Here is a 21356-nt window from a genome sequence, read left to right on the forward strand (position 1 = left end):
TCTATCACTTTATCAAGAGGCTCTTTAGTTCTTCTTCACTTTCTGCCATTACAGTGATGTCATCTGCATATCTGAGGTCATTGATATTTCTCCTGACAATCTTAGTTCCAGCTTCATCCAGCCCAGCGTTTATCATGATGTACTCTGCACCTAAGTTAAATAAGCAGACTGACAATATACAACCTTTATGTACTCCTTTTCCTATGTGGAACCAGTCTGTTGTTCTATGTCCAGTTCTAACTGTTTCTTTCTGACCTGCATACAGATTTCTCAAAAGGCAGGTCAGGTGGTCTGGTATTTGAATTTCTTGAAGAATTTCCCACAGTTTTTTGTGATCCACACAGTAAAAGGCTTTGGCATAGGCAATAAAGCAGAAGTAAATATTTTTCTGGATCTCTCTTGCTTTTTCGATGATCCTGGGGATGTTGGCAATTTAATCTCTAGTTTCTGTCTTTACTATACCTGTGGCGGATTCATTTTGATATATGGCAAAACCAATACAATATTGTAAAGTTAAAAAATAAAATTAAATTAAAAAAATAAAAATAAAATCAACACCTTCCTGCACAAAAAATAAATAAATAAATAAAACCAGCTTGAACATCTGGAAGTACACAGTTCCAGTACTGTTGAACTTTCTAGCTGCAGCACTGGAATGGCGGCTGCACGGCATGAAGCAGCCATGAGGACATATCCCACATCCAAGGTCAGAGAAACTCCAGAAAGATTGTAGGACGTGCAAATTCATGTTTAGAATCAAACTCCATTCCCTCCAGAGATGCTCAGAGGGCTCAAACAAACCCTGTGTTCACCAGGACCCAGAGACCCCACAGAGACTGAGACAGAACTGTGTTTAAGCATCTCCTGTGGAGGTAAGGGTCAGCAGTGGACTGCCGCAGGGACAGGGGCTCTGGGTGCAGCAGATTAAGGTATGGCATAAGCCCTCTTGGAGGAGGTCACCAGTAACTCTATCAGAGAGCTGCCAGAACTTACACAGGACTGGGAAAAAGACTCGTGGTGGGCACAAACAGAATGTTGTCCACCAAGACCCAGGAGAAAGGAGCAGTGACCCCACAAGAGACTGACCCAGACGTGCCTGTGAGTGTCCAGGAGTCTCCAGCAGAGGCATGGGTCAGTGGTGGCCAGCTGCAGGATTAGGGGCACTGAGTGTAGCAGTGTCTGCATGGGATCTTTTGAAGGAGGTCACCATTATCTTCATTACCTGCAACACAGTTTGGCCCCAGGTAAAGAGCAGGGAGGGAACACACCTCTACACATTAACAGAAAATTAGATTAAAGATTTACTGAGCATGGCCCCACCCATCAGAACAAGACTCAGTTTCCCCCTCAGTCACTCTTTGCCATCAGGAAGCTTCCATAAACCTCTTATCCTTCTCCATCAGAGGGCAGACAGGCTGAAAACCACAATCACAGAAAACTAACCAATCCAATCACATGGACCACAGCCTTGTCTAACTCAATGAAACTATGACCTATGCCCTGTAGGGCCACCCAAGACAAACAGGTCATGGTGGAGAGTTCTAACAAAATGTGGTCCACTGGAGAAGGGAATGGCAAACCACTTCAGTATTCTTGCCTTGAGAACCCCATGAACAGTATGAAAAGGCAAAAAGATAGGACACTGAAAGATGAACACCCCAAGTCAGTAGGTGCCAAATATGCTACTGGAGATCAGTGGAGAAATAACTCAAGAAAGAATGAAGGGATGGAGCCAAAGCAAAAACAATATCCAGTTGTGGATGTGACGGGTGATGGAAGCAAAGCCTGATGCTGTAAAGAGCAATATTGCATAGGAATCTGGAATGTTAGGTCCATAATCAAGGCAAATTGGAAGTGGTCAAACAGGAGATGGCAAGAGTGAACGTCGACATTTTAGTAATGAGTGAAGTGAAATAGACTGGAATGGGTGAATTTAACTCAGATGATCATTATATCTACTACTGTGGGCAAGAATCCATTAGAAGAAATGGAGTAGCCATCATAGTCAACAAAAGAGTCCAAAATGCAGTACCTGGATGCAATCTCAAAAATGACAGAATGATCTCTGTTCATTTCTAAGGCAAACCATTCAATATCAAGGTAATCCAAGTCTATGCCCCAACCAGTAATGCTGAAGAAGCTGAATTTGAATGGTTCAATGAAGACCTACAAAAGCTTTTATAACTAACACCCAAAAAAGATGTCCTTTTTATTATAGGGGACAGGAATGAAAAAGTAGGAAGTCTAGAAACACCTGGAGTAACAGGCAAATTTGGCCTTGGAGTACAGAATGAAGAAGGGCAAAGGCTCATAGAGTTTTTCCAAGAGAACACACTGCTTATTGCAAACACCCTCTTCCAACAACACAAGAGAAGACTCTACACATGGACATCACCAGATGGCCAACACTGAAATCAGATTGATTATATTCTTTGCAGCCAAAGATGGAGAAGATCTATACAGTCAGCACAAAGAAGACCTGGATCTGACTGTGGCTCAGATCATGAGCTCCTTATTGCCAAATTCAGACTTAAATTGAAGAAAGTAGAGAATACCACTAAGCCATTCAGGTATGACCTAAATCAAATTCCTTTCCTGTTCCTAATGTTACACAAATTATATCGTAGATATTATCTTTTTTCTTCTTCCAATTGTTAAATTTACCTCTTCTCTCTATTGCCAAGTTTTCTACTTTGGCTCATTATCTTCCGACCGAAATCCTGTAACACTGCTTAGCTCATTGCTAAAATTTTATGCCCCTCTTCAATTTTCTACTCCCTTCCCACATATATTTTCTACCCCCTTCCAACCTATAATTTCTACCCCTTTCCAATCATATAATTCATTATCTTTGTAACTACAATCTTTTTTAATATATAAATGTAAAGCTGACCTTGTTACTCACCTACCCAAAAACCTATCAGTGTTTTACAATTTACTTAGAAAAAAAATCCAAATATTTATTGTGACCTGCATTATCTGATCTTACTAATACTCACTATTATTCAGTGACTCTGGCCTTAAAGGAAACACTAGCCTCTATTAAGTTCCCATGACACAAACAAACAAAAACAAAAAAGATTTTCTATCTCAGGACAGCATCTTTAGGAAATATGCTATTCTTATAATCGTGAATGTATCTCTTAAAGATGCTTGGAATCCTGGGATATTCTTCCTGTGATTTATTCAGTACTTGATTACTTCTCATTCTTTACGGTTTAGTTGAAATTTCACCCACAGAAAGGAATTCTCTTAACAACATCTAAGAAGTAATTCTTCCAGGTTATCTTGATAAATCTTTTTTGTTTAATTTACATATGGTACTTAAAACAATCTACAGTTATCTTGTTTATGTTTTTTATTCTAGCCCTGTGTTTCTTTCTCATTACTGGAATAGTAGGTCCAGAGGCACACAGGACTTCAGACTGGGACTGAATTATACCACTGGCTTTCCTGGCTTTATACATTATAGGCAGGAGATTGTGGAATTTCTCAGCCTCCATAAATAGGGAACTAAACTCCTCAAGATAAACGTCCTTTATATATATAAAGGCTTCCCTCATAGCTCAGTTGGTAAAGAATCTGCCTGCAATGCAGGAGACCCAGGTTTGATTCCTGGATCAGGAAGATCCCCTGGAGATGGAAATGGCAACCACTCCAGTATTCTTGCCTGGAGAATCCCATGGGCAAAGGAGCCTGGCAAGCTAAAGTCCATGGGGTCACAAGAGTCGGACATGACGTAGTGACTAAACCAACCAACCAACCAACCAGGTCCAGAGGTAAGGGGCAAATAAAGTAACTGAAACTTTAATATTTCTTGGCACAAGTAGGAAACAAATAAGATTATATTGTTGTTGTCCAGCTCTTTGTGACCCCATGAACTGCAGCATGCCAGGCTTCCCCCTCCTTCACTATCTCCCAGAATTTGCTTAAAATCATGTCCACTGAGTCAGTGATGCCATCCAACCATCTCATCCTCTGTCACTCCCTCCTCCCCCTTCCCTCAATCTTTCCCAGAGTCAGGTTCTTTACCAATGAGTCCTCTCTTTGCATCAGATGGCCAAAGTATTGGAGCTTCTGCATCAGCCCTTTCAACGAATATTCAGAGTTGATTTCTTTTAAGATCGACTGGTTTGATCTCATTGCTGTCCAAGGGACTCTTACAAGTTTCTCCAGCACCGCAGTTTGAAAGCGTCAATTCTTGGACACTCAGCCTTCTAGTATGATTCAAAGTGTTAAAAGAAAGAATGATTTGGAGTCAGAAATGACTAATATCAAATACTCAAAAATGTTTGGTGTTATTATAAAACTGCTTCATTTTTTATTTCATTGCAGAAATTTTTTTAATCTTCTTTAGGAGAAGAGATATCAAATCTCTTCTTTAGAAGAAGAGATATCAATAACTTTTACTGGTCAGGCAATTATGATACATATCTCTTAAAAATCACTTTACTGACTTTTGTTTGACATAAAAGAGCTGTATGTGGTTAATGCATACAATTTGATGAATTTGAAGATAAGTATATATTAGTGATACAGTTACCAAAAATCTATGCTGTAAACATATCCACCATTCCCAAAAGTATCATCTTACCCATTTTATTATTATGATTATTTTATACATATACATAATTAAATTTTTGTTAAAGGGTAGATCTTATGTTAAATGATGAAATAGTGTTGATTCTTTGGATCTAAATTTTACCTTTTCGTATAAGAGACTGTGATAGAATATTTAAGGCCACAGACCATTACTGAGATCAATTAAAAGTGAGACGGGACTATAATTGGCTTATTTAGTAACAGGAAGCTATCTTTCAAGCAGATATTTCTAGGAAAATATTATATCCTAATTCCATGCTGATTCTTTGGTAACTATATACAATGTAATTTTCAGAGAAGCCTTATGAAAATAAAATGCTTAGCATCATTACAGCAATAAAAATTATCAAAAGTGTAAAAATGACAGAATTTGCAATTTCAGTCTACATTGAATAAATGTTAGTACAAGGATGGAATAAAGAAAAGAGGGCAGAATGGTGATTGGATCAGTGGTACAGTGGTGAAGAATCCACCTGCCAATGCTGGAAATGTTGGTTTCATCCATGGATCAGGAAGATCCTTTGGAGGAGGAAATAGCAACCCACTCTAGTGTTCTTGCCTGGAAAATCACAGCGACAGAGGAGCCTGACAATCTACAGTCCATGGGGTCACACACACACACAAAAAGAGTTGGACATGATTTAGCAACTAAATAATATTTTAAAATGACTAGATCATGCATTATTCAGAAGAAGAAAATATTTTCAAATTAGAGATCACAAGGAACATTGAATTATTTGGACAAATACTATTACTCAAGAGTTTCTCACACTCAGTGCAGAAGATATCAATATGATGCCATAATATGAATCATGGCTTTAAATATTTTCAAGCTAATAAGATATCCATAACTTAATAAAATTCAATGGATTGGATCTTTGAAATATTCATAATGTTGGATCATCTATTTAATTTGCCACACTTGAATATTCTCTTTAATAGATGATTTCAAATTTGATTTAATAGACCAAGAAACATGAGTTCAATAAATTCTTTGAGGAAATCTCATCCAAGGGATGCTTTTGCCATCTATTGACAGTCCTAGAAGATAATTCCTTAATTTCTAACCAAGTCTCTTCTTCTTCTTCCATATAGATGACTTTCTAAACTTATACATGGCTATTGGAAATTTCACCCGAGTCACTGAGTTTATTCTCATAGGAGTCTCAGAACGTCCAGACCTCCAGATCCCACTCTTCTTTGTCTTCCTGGTCATCTGTGGACTGACCATGACAGGGAACCTAAGCATCATCACCCTCACCAGTGTGGACTCTCGATCTCAGACCCCCATGTATTTCTTCCTCAGGCACTTGGCTGTCATCAGTCTTGGCAATTCAACTGTCATTGCCCCTAAAATGCTAATCAACTTCTTAGTAAAGAAACACACCACATCCTTCTATGAATGTGCTATTCAGCTAGGTGGGTTCTTGGTTTTCATTGTAGCTGAAATTTTCATTTTAGCTGTGATGGCCTATGACCGCTATGTGGCCATTTGTAACCCCCTGCTCTACATGGCGGTGGTGTCTCGACAGGCTTGCTTTCTGCTAGCTTCCCTCACACACCTCTATAGCTTTTCCACAGCTGTTGTAGTTTCATTTTGTGTATTTTCTGTGTCTTATTGCTCTTCCAATGTAATCAATCATTTTTACTGTGATACCATCCCTCTGTTAGCATTGTCTTGCTCTTGATGTTTTCCGTAACTGTAGTTGTAGCATCTTATTTCAACATCATTGTGTCCATTCTAAGGATACGTTCATCAGAAGGAAGGAAAAAAGCTTTCTCCACATGCACGTCACATATGACAGCAGTGTCGGTCTTCTATGGAACTCTGCTTTTCATGTATTTGCAGCCTCGAAATAACCATTCACTGGATACTGATAAATTGGCCTCCGTGTTTTATACACTGGTGATTCCCATGCTGAACCCCATGATTTACAGCCTGAGGAACAAGGAAGTGAAGGCTGCCTTGAGGAAATTTCTGACCAATTATTAATGTAGTGTTAGAACTCTATAGGTCACTAAAGAGATGGTTAAGATAGGCTACCACTGTGTGGAATATAATCTGAACAGCATTAGAAGCTAAAGGAATGGATGATTTTCCGATTTTGCAATTTCTGTTTTGACAATAGATCCTAGTCCACATTTTTCAAACAGAAATCTTAAATACAAGCCCATTTTTCTAATCTAATAAGTGAAAAATCTGAGACAACAGCCACAGAAATTTTGGGGATAAACAGCTAGTGAAAGTCAGATCCATGTTATTTGTACAAAATCTGTGCAATTCACTGGTCTTGAGGCACGTAGGTGTGGAGATTTCAGTATCCCAGGGAAAGTTGTGTGTATGTGCGTGCATGTGCCCAGTCATGTCTGACACTTTGAGACCCCATGGACTGTAACCCGCCAGGCTCCTCTGTCCATTGAATTTTCCAGGCAAGAATATTCAAATGGGTTGCCATTTCTTCCTCCAGGAGATCTTCCTGATCCAGGGATAAAACCCACGTCTCCTGAAGTCTCATGCAGGTATATTCTTTACCACTGAACTACCTGGGAATCCCAGACAAGGCTAAAAATATAAAGACATATTTATGTAACCACTCATGAGACAGAGTTCGTAGTCTGACACAACCTTGTTAATTTTTTTAAAATAAAAAAAGCAAGAAACAAATAAAATAAACTCTTTTAAGATTATAACAATATTTAGAAATCTTCACAATAGAAAGTCCCCATGTCCAGCATAGACTCCAAGTCCCCTGAACATCAGTGGTTTCAAGAAAATTAACATAATCCTTGAAGTGACAACAGAGAGTGATTCTGGGTTCTCCTGCTCTCTTCTCAGGCTTCAGTGTCAGTCTGTGTATCTTAGGTTGGGAATTTTTCAGCTTTATGTCCTCTCCTACCCACTTCATCTTCTTCCTCCCAATCTGTTTTGTACACATGAAACTGTTTGGTTGGAGAGACTGTTCTGTCTTCTTCAGTGGTAGCAAAACTCTTCTTTGTAAAACTGCAAGATCGTGGGTCAAAGTGTTAAAGAGAAAAATCAAAAAAATAAAACTTCTCAAATAAAATTTGAAAAAGTAATTTTATCTATCACACTTATAAAAATTATAAAAATCAATGAAAATAAAAATTTCAATTAAAATGAACAAAATTTAGACATTTAAGATGGAGATATATGAATGAACAACAGGTATATAGAAAAGTGTTCAGTATTATTAATCATCAAGTAAGTAAAAGTCAAACTCACAATATTATTTTTTATCCCAGTTTCAATTTATAAATCTTTTTTTTTTTTTGAATTTTGACTTCAAATATTGGCAAGTATGTGGGGAAAGTATGAATTCTCATACATGGTTTTAGGTAATGAAAATGCAACAGTTAGCTTAGAAATCTGCAGTTTGTTATAAAGTTAAATATATAGTTATCTATGTTCCAGTAACTTCCCTCATAGATCTTTTGCTAGGGAAATTAATACCTCTATGCACATGCATGCTAAGTCACTTTAGTTGCACCCAACTCTTTGAGACACTGTGGACTCCTCTGTCCATGGAATTCACTAGGCAAGAATACTGGAGCGGGTTGCATGCCCTCTTCCAGAGGGTCTTTCCAACCCAGGGGTGGAAACTGCATCTCATCTCATGTCTCCTTCATTGGCAGGCAGGTTCTTTACCCCCCGGGAAGCCCCACATATCTTCACATATACAGTTATATAGGAGTGTTAACACTAGACTTATTACAACAAGCCAAAATTCAATACCCATCAATAAAAGGATGGTTAAAGATGGGATATATGCATGTAGTCAATTATTATGTATCTGTATAAATGCAGCACAGATAATTTCAATATCACTATGCTGAGTGAAAGACTGCTTATTTGAGACTGTTTATTGTGTGATTCCACTTATATGAAATTCAGAAACAGGGAAAATAAGCTTATAGCAACAATAAGTAGAAGTTGGGGGATGTTGTTCATCATTATAATGGGAGTAGCCTAGGGTGTAGGGAAATTTTGGGGGCATTTAAAATATCAGGGACCATTTTTGATGTTGATAATGTTCTATATCTTGATTAGGTATTAGGAGCAAATGGCACATTTATTAAAACATACCCACTTTTACATTTTAAATCCATCTTTAACTATATAGAATTCCCCTCAATTCTACATGAGGAATTAATAGAGGAAGAGAGCATGAGTAAATGCTATGAGAGGGAATATATTATCTTCTGTTATATTTTAATGTCTATGAAGTTGTGCTGAACATTATGCAAGAAGGATGAGATAGCTCAGAAAACACTACCATTTAGACTATTATTATTGTATCACATTTCACTGCAGGAATTATGTGTTTGTCGTATTAAAGGCCAATGTATGTATATCACTCAAAGATGAGGTTTTAATTTCAAATATTCTAGCCACCAATTACATGTTTTTGATCAAATGAAATAGTTTGTCTTAGCTCGGAGTTATCTGAATGTGGGGATAATAATATCTATATCATTTAGGTCAAATGCTATATTTTTAACCCAGGGCCTACTACTTATTTTACTGGAAAAATTTAAAAAAAAAAAAACAAAAACAAACAAAAAAAAACTCTATGCAGTGATGATGATTCATTTACAGTTTTATCATGACTTTTTGAACTGTTCCAGTTTAGCTGAAATAGAACTCATACAGTAATGCTTTTATTGTTATTTAAATCACTGACTCTGTAAGTACTTTATGACATGTAGGTCTCTGTGGAACTCTACAGATCATTTACGCTGCTTTCTTCCTTTCCTTAAATTATTCCTTATAATTTTTCCACTAGAGAATATGCAAAATATCCTGGAGCATTAGCAGGCACCACAGGCAATTTCTTTTCTAAATCTCTCAGATGATTTAAATTCCATACTACTTCCTCAGGGACATTACAAAGAAAGAGGAAAAGCATATATTCTTTCTACCCAAAGAAATATCAGGAGAACAGAAGAGCAGAAAATCCAGTTCTTCATAAAGGTGAGCACATAAAAAATATTGATTTTGATAACAACTCTTGTGTTGGTAATTTCCCTTGATTCTTAGATTCTGACTAAGGACACTATCATGGTCACTGACTGCTTATTCTTTACACCACAAACATTTCATTATTTCCTTTGCTAACTGGTTTCCCTGGAATAGGATGGTAGGCATTTTAAAGGCATTAATCATATGACTTGACTACATGTCATTTATCCTTCTATTTGTGAAAGTCAAAAGTGGTATTTGGATATTGCAAGTGAAGAAGTTAAAGGTACCTGAAAATAATCATCACCAATGTAATCTAAGAGAATCCATTTATGTTAGGATTTCCAGATAAAATACAGGCTGCTCAGTGGCATTTAAATTTCAGATCAATAACAAATACTTTTTAGTATTTAATATAATATTTGTTTTTGTAAATATGCCCAATACAATATTTGAAAAATAATAATTTACATATTATTAATGAAATATTGTATATACCTAAAATAATTTTATTTATTTTAAAATTATCTCTGAAGTGAAGTGAAGTGAAAGTTGCTCAGTCGTGTCCAACTCTTTGTGACCCCATGGATTGAATTCTCCAGGCCAGAATATTGTGGGTATAACAGAATGAGTAGCTGTTCCCATCTCCAGGGGATCTTCCCAACCCAGGGATTGAACCCAGGTCTCCCACATTGCAGGGGAATTCTCTACCAGCTGATCCACCAGGGAAGCCCCCAGATAATTTTAATATATAGATAGGCATATTCTTCAGTATGAAAATAACTCCCATGCATAAACTTGGATAATTTTTACTTGTTTGTTTTTCTTGCTGGTTTCTTAACACTTGTTTGTTTGTGTTTCAAAAAAGATTTTACAAACTTAGTGAGTAGACTGGTAAAAAAGTATAATGATTTATTAAGAGCTATAAGAAAGTCATGAACCCCACATAACTCCTAACTGCTATCACCAGGACTGAAGATTGAAAAGTCAGTCTTCCCACTGCATACTTTTTGTATTCTGTCTACTCTAAATATTAGTCCTCATGGAAGGATATAAAATGTTGCACTAGGATATTAAAAAAAATGACCAGAAATACCTTTTCCCAAAGAAGAAGAATTGGCAGTGTATCCCTATCTATTTAAGATACTGAAGCAGTTCTATTGGATAAATAACCAGAAGTTGTAAGTTGAATCACATGGGGAATTAATTGCTAATCAACAAATATAGTTTCATTTACATAAGATTGAATAAGATATAGAGATCCACTGTACAATATAGTAACTTAAATTAACAATACTGTATAACTGACCCATAAATCATTTAATGGGGCAGATCACATGCTATATATCCTTAAAGCAGAAAATTAAAATCAAAATTAAAAAAAGAATGGGCAAGGTAAAAGAATCTGGAATTTCAGAAAGAGATAATTACTGACATCGATCATGGAGATACCCTCAGTAAGCATTTGAGTAATCCTAGCACAGCTGAAGACTTCAGGGTCGTAGGACTGATACCAGAAATCTGAATTATTTTGCTTAATCCAATGTGTCTCTCTTTGTCTAATGAAACCCATGAGAGCAGACCAGGCAACACCTGGTCCTTATCTGTGTGTGAGGGAGGAGCCTGAAAGCAGAGTGGGACTCGGTAGAGAAACAGCCATCTCCTTCTCCAGGGGATCTTCCAGGGATCGAACCTGGGTCTCCTGCATTGCAGGCAGACTCTTTACCACCTGGGCCACCACGGAAGCCCAGAGACAGCAGAAAATACTATGTAGGAAAGAGGAATAGATCTGGCTCAGCAACCTTCAGGATCTCCTTTCTTTCTCAACCCCACTCCTTGGACTGGACTAGATTCCTGGTTTGATAAATCAGAACCTCTGCAGCATAAGAGAGAATAACAGTAAGAATAAAAGATTTATATTCTAGGTTGTGTGCTCTTAGTGCAACTGGTCCTTTTGAATATCATCAGGGAAACAGAAAGACTGAGATGAAAATTTAGAGTTCAAAAAGCCTGGTCCGATGTGATATGAATAGAAAAAATGATATGTATCTGATTGTGGAATGCATTGAAAACAAGTCTAAAGCTTTTTTCAATTATTCTAAAAATATCTCAGATTACATGCTACCCAAAAGTTTTAATGACTGCTATCTGCCTATCAGCTAATATGAATCATGACATGGAGACCAGAAGGATACAATAGTCCATGACAGTGTTAATGCAAGCTTGACCTCAGGAGGTAGGTGAAGGGATGCTTACGATGGCAAATATCATGAAAATTGGCAAAAAAAAAAAAAAATACAATGTGGAACTCTGACACAGAAAATTAGAGGATGGATACAATGTTTGTGCTTTACAGTGGCTGCTTTTTCACATTTATTTTTTTTCCATTTAGGAAAGCTATATAAGCTGGAGCACACTAGAGTTCAGCAGAAGTAGAGGAGCTGATGTAATTTGGAAACATGATTTCAGGAAAACCCACCCCAAGAATTGCCCTTGTCATTTAATGACAATCAGTGAAAATAATTACTTGGAAGTTTGTAACCACATTTTCTTTTCTTCCCCAAATAGATTAATTTCAAAACTGTTACATGGCTAATGGAAATTTCACCCGAGTCACTGAGTTTATTCTCATAGGAGTCTCAGAACGTCCAGACCTCCAGATCCCACTCTTCTTTGTCTTCCTGGTCATCTATGGACTGACCATAACAGGGAATCTAAGCATCATCACCCTCACCAGTGTGGACTCTGAGCTTCAGACCCCCATGTATTTCTTCCTCAGGCACTTGGCCATCAACAATCTTGGCAATTCAACTGTCATTGCCCCTAAAATGCTGATCAACTTCTTAGTAAAGAAACACACCACCTCCTTCTATGAATGTGCCATTCAGCTAGGCGGGTTCTTGGTTTTCATTGTAGCTGAAATTTTCATTTTAGCTGTGATGGCCTATGACCGCTATGTGGCCATTTGTAACCCCCTGCTCTACATGGTGGTGGTGTCTCGACAGGTTTGCTTTCTGCTAGTTTCCCTCACATACCTCTATAGCTTTTCCACATCGATTGTGACTTCCTTTTCTGTATTTTCAATGGCTTATTGCTCTTTCAATGTAATCAATCATTTTTACTGTGATATTGTCCCTCTCTTAGCATTGTCCTGCTCTGATACTTCCTTTCCAGAAACAGTAGTCTTCATATCTGCATCTACAAACTTGATGTTTTCCATAACTGTAGTTGTAGCACCTTATTTCAACATCATTGTGTCCATTCTAAGGATACGCTCATCGGAAGGAAGGAAAAGAGCCTTCTCCACATGCGCTTCACATATGACAGCAGTGTCCGTCTTCTATGGAACTCTGCTTTTCATGTATTTGCAGCCTCGAAATAACCATTCATTAGAAACTGATAAAATGGCTTCAGTGTTTTATACACTGGTGATTCCCATGCTGAACCCCTTGATCTACAGCCTGAGGAACAAGGACGTGAAGGCTGCCTTGAAGAGATTTCTGACAAATCCGTGCTGTTGATGTCTTTTTGAACTCTATAGGTCAATGAAGAGATGGTTAAGATAGGCTGCCATTGGGTGGAGGAGATTCTTCCAGCATTAAAAGCCAAACGAATAGGTTATTTTCCCATTTTGCAATTTCTATTTTGAGGAAAGGTCCTAGTTTGCACCATTCAAATAGAAATCTTGAATACAACCCAGGTTTTCTGATCTAAAGAATAAAAATGTTTGAGTCAATAGTCACAGAATTTGGGGGCTGAATTGAAGAAAAAAAAAGAGCCAATGAAAGTCAAATCCTTATTCTTTGTATGAATTTTCCAGTTCACTTATCCTGATGCATGAGGCTGTGGGGGACAATTCCAGTACCCCCAGACTAAATGCTAAAATATGAACTAGTATTTATGAAATCATCCATGAGGCAGAGTCTGTAGTTTAACACAAACCTAGTTAATTTTAAAAAAGAAAAAATAAAATCAACTCACTTAAGAAGATGACAATATTCAGATATCTTCAGAGCAGAGTGTCACCATGTCCAAAATAGACTCCAGATTTCCTAACACACCAGTATATTCAATGCAACAAAATTAGAGTAATGTTTGAAGTGATAGGGCTTCCTTGGTGGCTCAGATGGTAAAGAATATATGGCAAAACCAATACAATATTGTAAAGTTAAAAAATAAAATAAATTAAAAAAATAAAAAGTGAAAGAAAAAATCTGCCTGCAATGTGAGACATCCGAGTTTGATCCCTGGGTTGGGAAGATCCCCTGAAGGAGGACAGAGCAATCCACTCCAGTATTCTTGGGGCTTCCCTGGTGTCTCAGAGGGTAAAGTGTCTGCCTGCAATGCAGAAGACCCGGGTTCGATCTCTGGGTCAGGAAGATCCCCTGGAGAAGGAAATGGCAACCCACTCCAGTCCTCTTGCCTGAAGAATCCCATGGAGGGATGAGCCTGGTAGGCTACAGTCCATAGGATCGCAAAGAGTTGGACAAACTGAGTGACTTCACTTTCTTTTCTTTCTTTCTTTTGAAGTGCTGACAGAGAGAGATTCCTAGTTTTCCTGCTTCCTTTCCTGTCTTCAGAATGTTTCTCTACGTGCCTTGGCTTGCAGTTTTATCAGTTTTATGGCCTCTCCTACCCACTTCATCTCCTGTATCCAAAACTGCTTTGTTTGGAACTTTTTGGTGGGAGAGGGTTTTCTGCCCTTCCTACTGGCCACACAACTCTGAATTGTATCACTGTAGCAACTTGAGACAGAACTAAATAGAAACATCAGAAGCAAGAGAGTCTAGGGAAAAAAACAAATCTGAAAAAGTAGTTTTATCTAGCAAACTTTTAGTATTCAAAAAATCAATAAAAAGAAGAAAACAATTAAAATGGGCAAATTTTAGAACTATAAGAGGTGGGTATATGAATAACCAAGTACATAGAAAAATGTCCACTTTCACTAGCCACCAAGTAAATGAAAATTCAACTCAGAATGAGATTATTTTATTCCAATTCCATTTATAAGTTATTTTTAAAATGTCTACATCAAATATTGCCAAGGAGATGGGGCAAATAGAATTCTCATACATGGCTTTGGTAATGTAAAATGTTACCATAAGTTCAGAAAGTTAGCAGGTTCTTATAGAGTTAAGAATGCAGATGTTTATGTTACAGTAATGGCATCTGGTCCCATCACTTCATGGGAAATAGATGGGGAACAGTGGAAACAGTGTCAGACTTTATTTTGGGGGGCTCCAAAATCACTGCAGATGGTGACTGCACCCATGAAATTAAAAGATGTTTACTCCTTGGAAGGAAAGTTATGACCAACCTAGATAGCATATCGAAAAGCAGAGACATTACTTTGCCAGCAAAGGTCCGTCTAGTCAAGGCTATGGTTTTTCTCATGTATGGATGTGAGAGTTGGACTGCGAAGAAAGCTGAGCTCTGAAGAATTGATGCTTTTGAACTGTGGTGTTGGAGAAGGCTCTTGAGAGTCCCTTGGACTGCAAGGAGATCCAACCAGTCCATTCTGAAGGAGATCAGCCCTGGGATTTTTTTGGAAGGAATGATGCTAAAGCTGAAACTCCAGTACTTTGGCCACCTCATGCGAAGAGTTGACTCATTGGAAAAGACTTGATGCTGGGAGGGATTGGGGGCAGGAGGAGAAGGGGACGACAGAGGATGAGATGGCTGGATGGCATCACTGACTCGACGGACGTGAGTCTGAGTGAAGTCCGGGAGTTGGTGATGGACAGGGAGGCCTGGAGTGCTGCGATTCACGGGATCGCAAAGAGTCGGACACGACTGAGTGACTGAATTGAACTGAATTACCTCTTAGATCTATAACTAGTAAAAATAATACATATATACACACATATGCTTTTATAAGGGTGTTTATACAAGAAATTTTATAATAAACCAAAACTCAAATATCTATTGGTAAGAGAAGAAGTAAGATGGGATATATGTATGCAGAGGACTATATGTATCCATATAAACTCAGCACAGCTGAATTTCAAAACAATTAAGCTGCATGCAAGATACAGACTAAGAATATTTATTGTGTGGTTTCACTTATATGAAATTCAGGAACAGGGAAAATGAGATTAGGGATAGAAACCAGAGCAGCATTTGGAAGTTAAGGTCTGAGGGAAATTGCCTTTATGATGGGAATAGCCAAGAAGTGGGGGTTATAAAGTATCATGGAAATGTCTGTGGTATTGAAATGTTATCTTGATTCAGGTATTGGGAACAAATGGCACATTTTCCAAAACTTACCCATTTGTACAATTTAACACCATCTTTTACTGTATGCAAATTTTACTTAATTCTAAAGCAAAAGGAATTCATAGAAGAAGAGAACATAGGTTAAATGTTATGAGAGGGAATGTATTTCCTTATATTAGATTTTATCTTCTATGAGACTATGTGAACATCATGCAAAAGTGGTAGATCTCAGCTCAGGAAACACTACGATTTAGACAACTATTATTGCAACACATTGCACTACAATAATTGTTATGTGTTTGTCATATGAAAAGAAAATGCATGTATATCACTCATTTAAAGACAAGGCTTTAATTTCAAATCTTGTAGTCATCAATTACACATCTTTGGTCAAATCACATAGTTTATCTGAGATTAGTGTCCTCTGAATCTGGGAATAGTAATATACACCTCATTTAGGTTAAATGGTATATTTTTAATGCATAGCCTATGACATATTTTTACTGGAATAATAAACTTAAATAAATTATATGCAATGGTGGTGATTAATTTGCAATTTTATCATGACTATTGAAACTGTTCCAATTTTGCTGCAATAAAACACGTTAGTCTTTTCTATTGTTGTTCTGATCATTGACTCTGTGTCAGTGATTGAGTACTTTTGTCATGTGGGTCTCTGTAGAACTGTAAAGATCATTATGCTGATTTCTTCCTTCTTTAAATTATTCCTTACAATTGTTCACTAGAGACTAGGCCAGATATCCCTGAGGATAGGTAGGCACGCAAGCAATCGTTTTTAAATCTCTCTTTAGATTTAAGAGAAATCATTTGAATAGCTCACATGCTATTAATGCTTTCTCAGGAAACATCACAAAGAGATACAAAAAGCATAAATTCTCCCTACTCAAAGAAAAGTCAGAGAAATTTGAGAGGAGAAAATCCAATTCTTCATTAACGTGAGTAGACAGAAGTTGTTGATTTTGATTATCACCTTGACATTGGTAATTTCCCTTGTTTCTTAGATTCTGACTATGAACACTTTTATAGACACTGACAGATATTCTTTAACCACAAAAACGCCATTATTATTATTTTTTGTTGTTGTTAAATTGTTTCCCTGGAATACTGTGGTAGTGTCAGGGCATTACCTATGAATTGACTAGAAGTCATATATCTATTTTATTTATGAAAGCTGAAAGTCAGATGTGGATATTTTAAGTGCAGAGGGAGTAAGATATATCTGAAAAAATCATGAGCAATCTAATCTACTAAAATCCAGTATGATTAGAATTTCCAGATAAAATATAAGATATTCAGTTGCATTTAAATTTCAGATCAATGACAAATACTTCTTAGTACTTGTCTCATATAATATTTGAATTTTCTATAAATATGTCCAATGCAATATTTGAAAAATACTTTAAGATATGTATTACCCATGAAACATTTTATAAACTGAAAATAATCTTAATACAAGGATATGCATATTCTTCTATATGAGAATCAATTCCCACACATGAACTTGGATAATTTTTAGTTGATTGTTTCCCCTAATGGTTGCTTACTTTTTTTTCTTTCAGGAATGACTTTACTAACTGATTGAGTAAACTAGTAAATGAATAGAATACTTTTTTAAGAGTTAAGGAGAAAGCCATGAACCTCAAGTAGTTCCTAACTCTTATCACCAGGTCTGAAGATTGAAATATCAGTTATATCTTTACCCATTTTTTATATCCTGTGTGCTCTAATGATTAGCCCTAAATAGAAGCATATAAATGTTGCATCAGAATGGTCAAAAATGACCAAAGATATTCTTTGCAAAATAAGAAGAATGGGCAGAGTATCACTATCACTTTAAGATTCTTATAGCAATTCTTTTTGATAAGTATCCAGAAGTTGTAAGTTGGACCATATGAGGAATTGCTAATCAACAGATATCAAATTTCAGTAATGGAAGATGAATAAGTTCTAGAGAGGAGCAGCATTGTGCCTATAATTAAGAATGCTAGTGTATTCAACCTTAAATCTTTTACTGGAACATATCTCATGTTATATATTCTTAAGGAGAAAATTTAAAAAAAAAATGAATGGGTAAGGTAAAATTATCTGGAAATTTAGAAGAAAATAATAAAAGACACTGAAAATGAAGATACCCTCAATAAACGCTAGACTAATCCTTAGCAGAACTGAAGACTTCAAACTGGTAAGATTGGTAGCAGATGTCTGAATTCCTTTGCCTAATTTGATGTGTCTCACATTCTACAAGAAAACCCATGATAGCAGACCAGGCAATACTTGGTTCTTCTCTGTGAAAGAGGAAAGGGCCTGAAAGCCGAGTGGGACACAATAAAGAAACAGCAGACAGTGTCATCTAGGAAAAAGCAAGAGAACTGGCTCCACAAAGCCCAGCGTCGCCTTCCATCCTTAAACTCATTTTTGCATCAGACTAGTTTCTTGATTTCAGAGAAGGCAGTGGCACCCCACTCCAGTACTCTTGCCTGGAAAATCCCATGGACGGCAGAGCCTGGTAGGCTGGAGTCCGTGGGGTCGCAAAGAGTCGGACACGACTGAGCGACTTCACTTTCAAATTTCACTTTCATACATTGGAGAAGGAAATGGAAACCCACTCCAGTGTTCTTGCCTGGAGAATCCCAGGGACAGGGGAGCCTGGTGGGTCACACAGAGTCAGACACGAGTGAAGCGACTTAGCAGCAGCAGCAGCAGTTTCTTGATTTAACAAGACAGAAACTCTGTAGTATCTTAATAAGGAAATAAAACCTATGAAGAAATGTTTATTTTCTAGGTTGCTCTTAGTTCAACTGGTATTTTTGAATATCAGCAAGGACACAGAGGGCAAGAGAAAAAAATGTAGGGCTGAGTGTATGCTGAGTAAGGTGATGTGAGTAGAAAGGCGATACAGACCCTGAATGTCAAATGCGTTGAATATGAGGCTAAAGCTTATTCTTCAATTATTCTAAAAATAATCTCAGATTACAAATTTGACTACTCAAAAAGTAAAGACTGTTATTTGTCTATCAGCCAAACTGAGAGAATCATGACATGGAGATCAAAATAATATAGTCGTCAATGACAGCATTAATTAAAGCTTGACCTAAGGAAGTAGGAGTGCGTAGAATGGCAAAGTATTATTGACACTGGCAAATAATAAAATGTGGAACTTTGAAAGAGAAATTTAGAGGGTGAGAGAGTCATTTCCTAGGCAGGTTGATAGGAAATCTAGGGGTCCCCAAGGAGAGAGGGGGTCTCCAAATGGAGGAAATAGCCTGCAAGTGTCAGACATTTTTATCTCTCTTAAGCGGCAGGAGGAAACAAACTAGCAATATTTTTTTTCCTTCTCTATACAAATTTAAAGAGAGGTTTCTCTTAAAATACTGTGTTGCCATAATGACACCTGGTTTCGCCTGAAGTTAGCTATTCTTGAGCCTAGAGATAACCAATGCCTTTTTCTTATGAAAATGTTTGTCTTAAGCTATGCTAATGTACTATGCCTTTACCCCAAACTCTGTCTCCAAGTCGATTCCGCCTCTTGGCCCAAAACCTACTTGACAAACTAGTATGTTATACTCAGATATTGTTCCCCTAATCTATGTAAATGAAACTATTTGTATGGTGGTCTGCCCTTCTTTAAGATTCAGTTAATCATTTTATGGCCCAGGATAAACCATTTGGTGCCATTCTGAATTTTAAGACATTCCTTTCTTTCATTAACAGACTGCTAGTGACTATATAACATCCAGTTGAAGACTAGCAGGGGGGTACTCTTTCTGCCCCCTTCTGATGCCTATGTCAGAAGCTTTCTCTATCTCCTTTATACTTTAATAAAACTTTATTACTCAAAAGCTCTGAGCGATCAAGCCTCGTCTCTGGCCCCGGATTGAATTCTTCTCCTCCGGGGGCCAAGAATCCCGGTGTATTCGCATGATTCAACAACAACCTTTCAAGGGTGGGTACAATATTTGTGATTTAAAGTGGTTCCTTTAAAATTTTTATTTTTGCCATTTAAAAAGTGTACATAGCCAGCAACACACTAAATTTCAGAAGAAATAGAGGAGCTGGTATAATTTGGAAGCATGATTCCAGGAAGTCTCACCCTAGGCATTGCCTGTGTCATCTAATGGCAATCCTAGGAAATACAATTTTTAAAAACTGTAACCATTTCTCCTTCCTTGCTCAAACAGATGACTCTCCAAACTCTACCATGGCTCATGAAAATTTCACCCAAGTCATTGAATTTATTCTCACAGGAGTCTCAGAACGCCCAGACCTCCAGATCCCACTCTTCTTTGTCTTCCTGGTCATCTATGGACTGACTGTGACAGGGAACCTAAGCATCATCACCCTCACCAGTGTGGACTCTCGGCTTCAGACCCCCATGTATTTCTTCCTCAGGCACTTGGCTATCATCAACCTTGGCAATTCAACTGTCATTGCCCCTAAAATGCTAATCAACTTCTTAGTAAAGAAACACACCACCTCCTTCTATGAATGTGCCACCCAACTAGGCATGTTCTTGGTTTTCATTGTAGCTGAAATTTTCATTTTAGCTGTGATGGCCTATGACCGCTATGTGGCCATTTGTAACCCTCTGCTCTACATGGCGGTTGTATCTCGGCGGATCTGCTTTCTGCTAGTTTCCCTCACATACCTCTACAGCTTTTCCACAGCTATTGTGGCTTCATCTTCTGTATTTTCTATGTCTTATTGCTCTTCCAATGTAATCAATCATTTTTACTGTGATATCGTCCCTCTGATAGCATTGTCTTGCTCTGATACTTCCTTTCCAGAAACAGTAGTATTTGTATCTGCATCTACAAATTTGGTGTTTTCCATAATTACTGTTGTAGCATCTTATTTGAACATTGTTCTGTCCATTCTAAGGATACATTCATCAGAAGGAAGAAAAAGAGCCTTCTCCACATGCGCTTCCCATATGACAGCTGTGTCAGTCTTCTATGGAACTCTGCTTTTCATGTATTTGCAGCCTCAAACTAACCACTCTATGGGTGCTGATAAAATGGCTTCTGTGTTTTATACACTAGTGATACCCATGCTGAATCCTATGATCTACAGCCTGAGGAACAAGGACGTGAAGGCTGCCTTAAAGAGATTTCTGATAAGTTTATGCTGTTCTTTTAAGCTGATGTAATTTTTAACTCTAAGGTAAATGAGGAGATTTTAAGAAAGGCGCATTGTGTGGAGGAGATTCTAAACAGCATTAGAAGCTAACGGAATGGGTGTTTTTCCCATTTTATTTATTTTGAGGCAAGGCTCTAGTCTGCATCATACAAATAGAAATCTTAAAAATAACCTAGTGTTTTTTTTTTTTTTTTTCTGATCTAAAGAACAAAAAGTCAGAATTTAGACAATAGTCTCAGAATTTTGGCAATGAATTGCAGAAAGGAAACAGTGTATGAAAACGAGATCCCCATTCTTTGTTAAAGCTCTCCAGGTCACTTATCCTGAGCCAAGTTTATTTATCCTACTGAGCCATGTAGGTTACTGGAAGATTTCAGTTGTCCCAGGCCAAACAAACAAA

The 21356-nt window shown here is 37.4% G+C and overlaps 2 protein-coding genes and 1 pseudogene across 2 annotated transcripts; all 3 read left to right on the forward strand.

Moving 5' to 3' along the window:
• The first annotated feature begins 5717 nt into the window (after nucleotides 1-5717).
• Nucleotides 5718-6595, forward strand: LOC112579612 (annotated as a pseudogene).
• A 5429-nt stretch (nucleotides 6596-12024) lies between these two features.
• On the forward strand, nucleotides 12025-13104 carry LOC112579646 (olfactory receptor 8J3-like). The gene has a single exon (XM_045162844.1). It carries the CDS (start codon nucleotides 12172-12174, stop codon nucleotides 13102-13104), a length of 933 nt encoding a protein of 310 aa, XP_045018779.1. The 5' UTR covers nucleotides 12025-12171.
• Nucleotides 13105-20018: 6914 nt separating this feature from the next.
• On the forward strand, nucleotides 20019-20966 carry LOC112579415 (olfactory receptor 8J3-like). The gene has a single exon (XM_025265857.3). It carries the CDS (start codon nucleotides 20019-20021, stop codon nucleotides 20964-20966), a length of 948 nt encoding a protein of 315 aa, XP_025121642.3.
• The last annotated feature ends 390 nt before the right edge of the window (nucleotides 20967-21356 follow it).

This window comes from Bubalus bubalis, chromosome 16 (genome assembly GCF_019923935.1).
Source record: "Bubalus bubalis isolate 160015118507 breed Murrah chromosome 16, NDDB_SH_1, whole genome shotgun sequence".
NCBI classification, from domain to species: domain Eukaryota; kingdom Metazoa; phylum Chordata; class Mammalia; order Artiodactyla; family Bovidae; genus Bubalus; species Bubalus bubalis.

Bases quoted from the DNA above. Each gene is read 5' to 3' on its own strand.
- LOC112579646 (XM_045162844.1), top strand. From the start codon at position 12,172: ATGGCTAATGGAAATTTCACCCGAGTCACTGAGTTTATTCTCATAGGA.
- LOC112579415 (XM_025265857.3), top strand. From the start codon at position 20,019: ATGGCTCATGAAAATTTCACCCAAGTCATTGAATTTATTCTCACAGGA.